Source organism: Hypanus sabinus, chromosome 4, assembly GCF_030144855.1.
Source record: "Hypanus sabinus isolate sHypSab1 chromosome 4, sHypSab1.hap1, whole genome shotgun sequence".
Taxonomy (NCBI): domain Eukaryota; kingdom Metazoa; phylum Chordata; class Chondrichthyes; order Myliobatiformes; family Dasyatidae; genus Hypanus; species Hypanus sabinus.
In genome coordinates, this window is record NC_082709.1 from 48,737,173 (window position 1) to 48,740,561 (window position 3,389).

The 3,389-nt window shown below is 40.0% G+C and overlaps 1 protein-coding gene across 1 annotated transcript; it reads right to left on the bottom strand.

Annotated features, from left to right (window-relative positions):
• Positions 1–840: 840 nt before the first annotated feature.
• LOC132392103 (gamma-crystallin S-1-like) lies at positions 841–3,122 on the bottom strand. The gene is made up of 3 exons (XM_059965953.1): positions 3,102–3,122; positions 2,201–2,461; positions 841–1,116 (listed from the first exon to the last, which is right to left on the bottom strand). The coding sequence occupies exons 1-3, from the start codon at positions 3,120–3,122 to the stop codon at positions 841–843; spliced, it is 558 nt and encodes a 185-aa protein (XP_059821936.1).
• Between the last annotated feature and the right edge of the window lie 267 nt (positions 3,123–3,389).

Genomic DNA, 3,389 nt, shown 5'->3' on the forward strand with positions numbered 1-3,389 from the left:
CTCTAGCACCAGAACTCACTCCAATCCTCTTCTGGGCCATTTGCTATAACCTGAATTCCTAAAGTGTTTCCTCTTCTACTTTCAAAATCCCAGTGATCTACTTCTACAGTATTCTGGGATAGACAATTCCAGAGAATCACCATCCTCTGCAAGACTTATGTTTCAGACCTTATTACATGAGTTTGGATCTGTGCTTAATGAGATTTAAATTATCCTGACGTACTTCTTTTTTGTTAATTTTCCTTGAAAGATTCTACAACTTCAAATAATTCCACATCAATTTCAACGCAAACTTCAGCCTACACAATGCGCACCCACAGAGAATCATAGATATGTTCAAAGTATCCTGCACATTTCTGTCCATGTCTTCTGGTCTCAACTTTGGTAGAATTCATCCAGATTTCATCAGAAAGTGCTGCTTTCTGTGCTGTTTAACACCATGTCTCTATTTATGTTGTTCATACTTTGTGAAGTCATTTCACAAAACCATCAGAATCATGGAACTCATAAAGATAGATATTTGTACTCATTAAATTCACTGGAAATAAATTCAGAAATGGAGCTCAAGGCAATGAACGCAATAACACAAGAGGCAATGAACAACTTTCTATTCAGTTTGTATTTTTCAGCCTCCTATGAATCATCATAATGTTATCTGTTAACTGGAACCAGCTACAGTAAAACAATTTAATGTAGTTCTCAGATTATGATCACTGCTCTATCGTGATTTCCAGTGGAATCAAGGTAAATGAATCAAATGAGCTGATAGTGTCATCAAAGGTATTTTATTACCTCCATAAACATTTCAACAAGATAAAATCAGATTTTCAAAAGCAACTTTTAGAAGTCCCTCATGCGCCTGAAGGACCCGATCATTGAGTTGTAGCCTCCCCAGTCACTGTATCTCCTGTATTCCCCGGGTCTCAGGAAGTACTGTCGGCCTCGGTAGTTGGGATGCTCATAGAAGATCCAGTAACCATCCATCACCTGACAGGAGTGGATGTCACGGTAACGGAAACGATCGTAGACGGAGGGACAGTCATCCATGTATTCCATCATCTGCCCTGCAAAGTCAGGCCTTTCGTATATCCTCATCCTGTAGGTGTTCCCTCGGTACTGGAATAAGGAAATAAGTGTAGTTTTCGTCATGGTATTTTGCCAGTCATTCACTCATTGTATAATACATCTGAACACAATTTCATAAACTGGACATTGACTTCGGTGGGAAAAAAATTGGATGCAAGTTGATTATTTCACTAACTACCACAACGATGCCTTCAACTGGCATTGCTGCTGGTTCAAACAAAAGCTGAAGGAAAACACAGGTAGAAAATATGAGAAATTCTTCATTTAGAACAAGGAATGTAGGACAGTAGAGCACAGGAAGAGGCCTTGTGGCCCACAGTGTTGTGCTGAAACAATGAAATCATTCAATTTAAATTTATTTGGTCATGTAAGTTAAATGGACAACTAAACTAATCTCTCCTGCTTAAACAATATGCATATCATTCCACGTCGCTCACATTCATGTGCTTATCCAAGCATCTCTTAAAAGTCCCAAATGTATCTTCCTCTATGATCACTCTGGGCAGTGTATTCCAGGCACCCACCTCTCTCTGTAGATAAATCTTACCCCTCACATCTCCTTTGAACTCACACTGTTATGCATGTCCTCTGGTATGAGATATTTTAACCCTAAGAAAAGATGCTGCCTGTCTACTATAGCTATGCCTCTCATACATTTATAAACCACTATCAGGTCTCCCCTTGACACCGCTGCTCCAGGGAAAACAGTTAGTCCAACTTTCCATTATGTCATTATAGCACATGCCATCTAAACCAGGCAGCAGCCTGATAAGCTTCTTCAGCATCCACTCCAAGCTCTCGACATCATTCCTACAACATTGTGACTAAAACTGTATATAGTACTCCAGATGGGTAGAAAAGATGTGAAAGTGTTGGTCAAGTTTTCAGCTATCATTTCTCTTGGCTCTCTCAACAATCAGGGATATATTCCATTAGGCCCTGGGGACTTAACCACCTTACTGCTCTTTATGAAACTCAACACTACTTCCTCCTTCATCTCAAGATGCCCAAGTATTTGAATAAACTCATCCATTAGGCACTTGATAGGCCAATTCCCCATTTTCAGAGACAAACTGAAAAAAGTCAAATGCCCTGAAAAAAAATTGAAACTTACATATGGGTAACTGTGACAGGACCTAATTGTGTCATTGAATCCCATCCAGCGCTGGTAGTCAGGATACTCTCCCCTTCTCAGGACATACTGGTATCCCATGTAGTTGGGTCTCTCGTACAACACCCACCAGTCACTCTCAACACGGATGGAGTTACAGCGGCTGAAGTAAGGGGAGAGATCGGCACAGTCAGTGCTGCACTCATAGTGCCGACCCTGGAAGTTCCTGTCCTCGTAGAAGATGATCTGTGAGAAGAAGCATATCTGTGTTAATAGTTGCTCAGGTGTTCATGGAGAATTCTCATTTAGTTCATTTACTGAGTAACCCTTGCCTTTCCCATTTTGAACACAGTGAGTCTGGTAACTAGCTGAATGATTCACTGCCGAACACAAGCTGGTATTTATATGCAGGTAGAAAGGCCTCACTAGGCAGTTTCTTGTTGTTCAGATGACATCAGCAAAACACAGCAAAATCCTTTTTTTCATTTATTGTAGAAAAACAACAGAAAGACATTTGTTGCATCGTGGATTCTTTCAGTTGTGCTTTCTTATCATTTTAATTGTTTGTTAAACCAAACAGTTCAGGAACATTCACAGCTACATTTCACCCAGGTCCATTCACAAAGATCAAAGTAACATTCTGAATCACTTTCCCAAACTGCCTACTTTGAGGAGACATCTTATTAAGCTGACAAACATCTTTTGAAAATCCATCTGTATAATTTCTGTTACACAACACTGATCAGCCACCTCCATTCTTTCATGAGCACATTCAGCCAGATGAGTCAAACGTATTTTGTCTTCAATAATATTTGCTGCTTCTCCCTTCATAACCCCCTTGATCCTTCCTGGTGAGAGTAAAGATTGCCTTTCGCAGTGGTTTCTTGTAGTTTCCTCCACTTACTTCTCTTCTCTTGGTGACCATGTTGAACAGTCAAAGCCTTCCACTCTCCTGTCATTGAAGAAATATACACATACACTCAGCATTTCAATGACCTCCACATTCTGGTTTTCCTCACCACATTTGTGATATCCCATTCCTTTTAGTTCATTTTTCTGATGTGAAAAAAGTCAATCAATCAATACTAGTCTTAAATGAGTATGTCCCTACAAGATCATTCATTTCCCCAAATAGAACCACTGAATAAACCATGAGACCTACAACCTGCTGAGGGCCAGGTCAGTGCCATTC

Bases quoted from the DNA above. Each gene is read 5' to 3' on its own strand.
- LOC132392103 (XM_059965953.1), bottom strand. From the start codon at position 3,122: ATGGTCACCAAGAGAAGAGAA. The intron at 2,462-3,101 runs GTAAGTGGAGGA...CTATTAACACAG, and splicing joins TGGTCACCAAGAGAAGAGAA to ATATGCTTCTTCTCACAGAT. The intron at 1,117-2,200 runs GTAAGTTTCAAT...TCCTTATTCCAG, and splicing joins CCTGTCACAGTTACCCATAT to TACCGAGGGAACACCTACAG.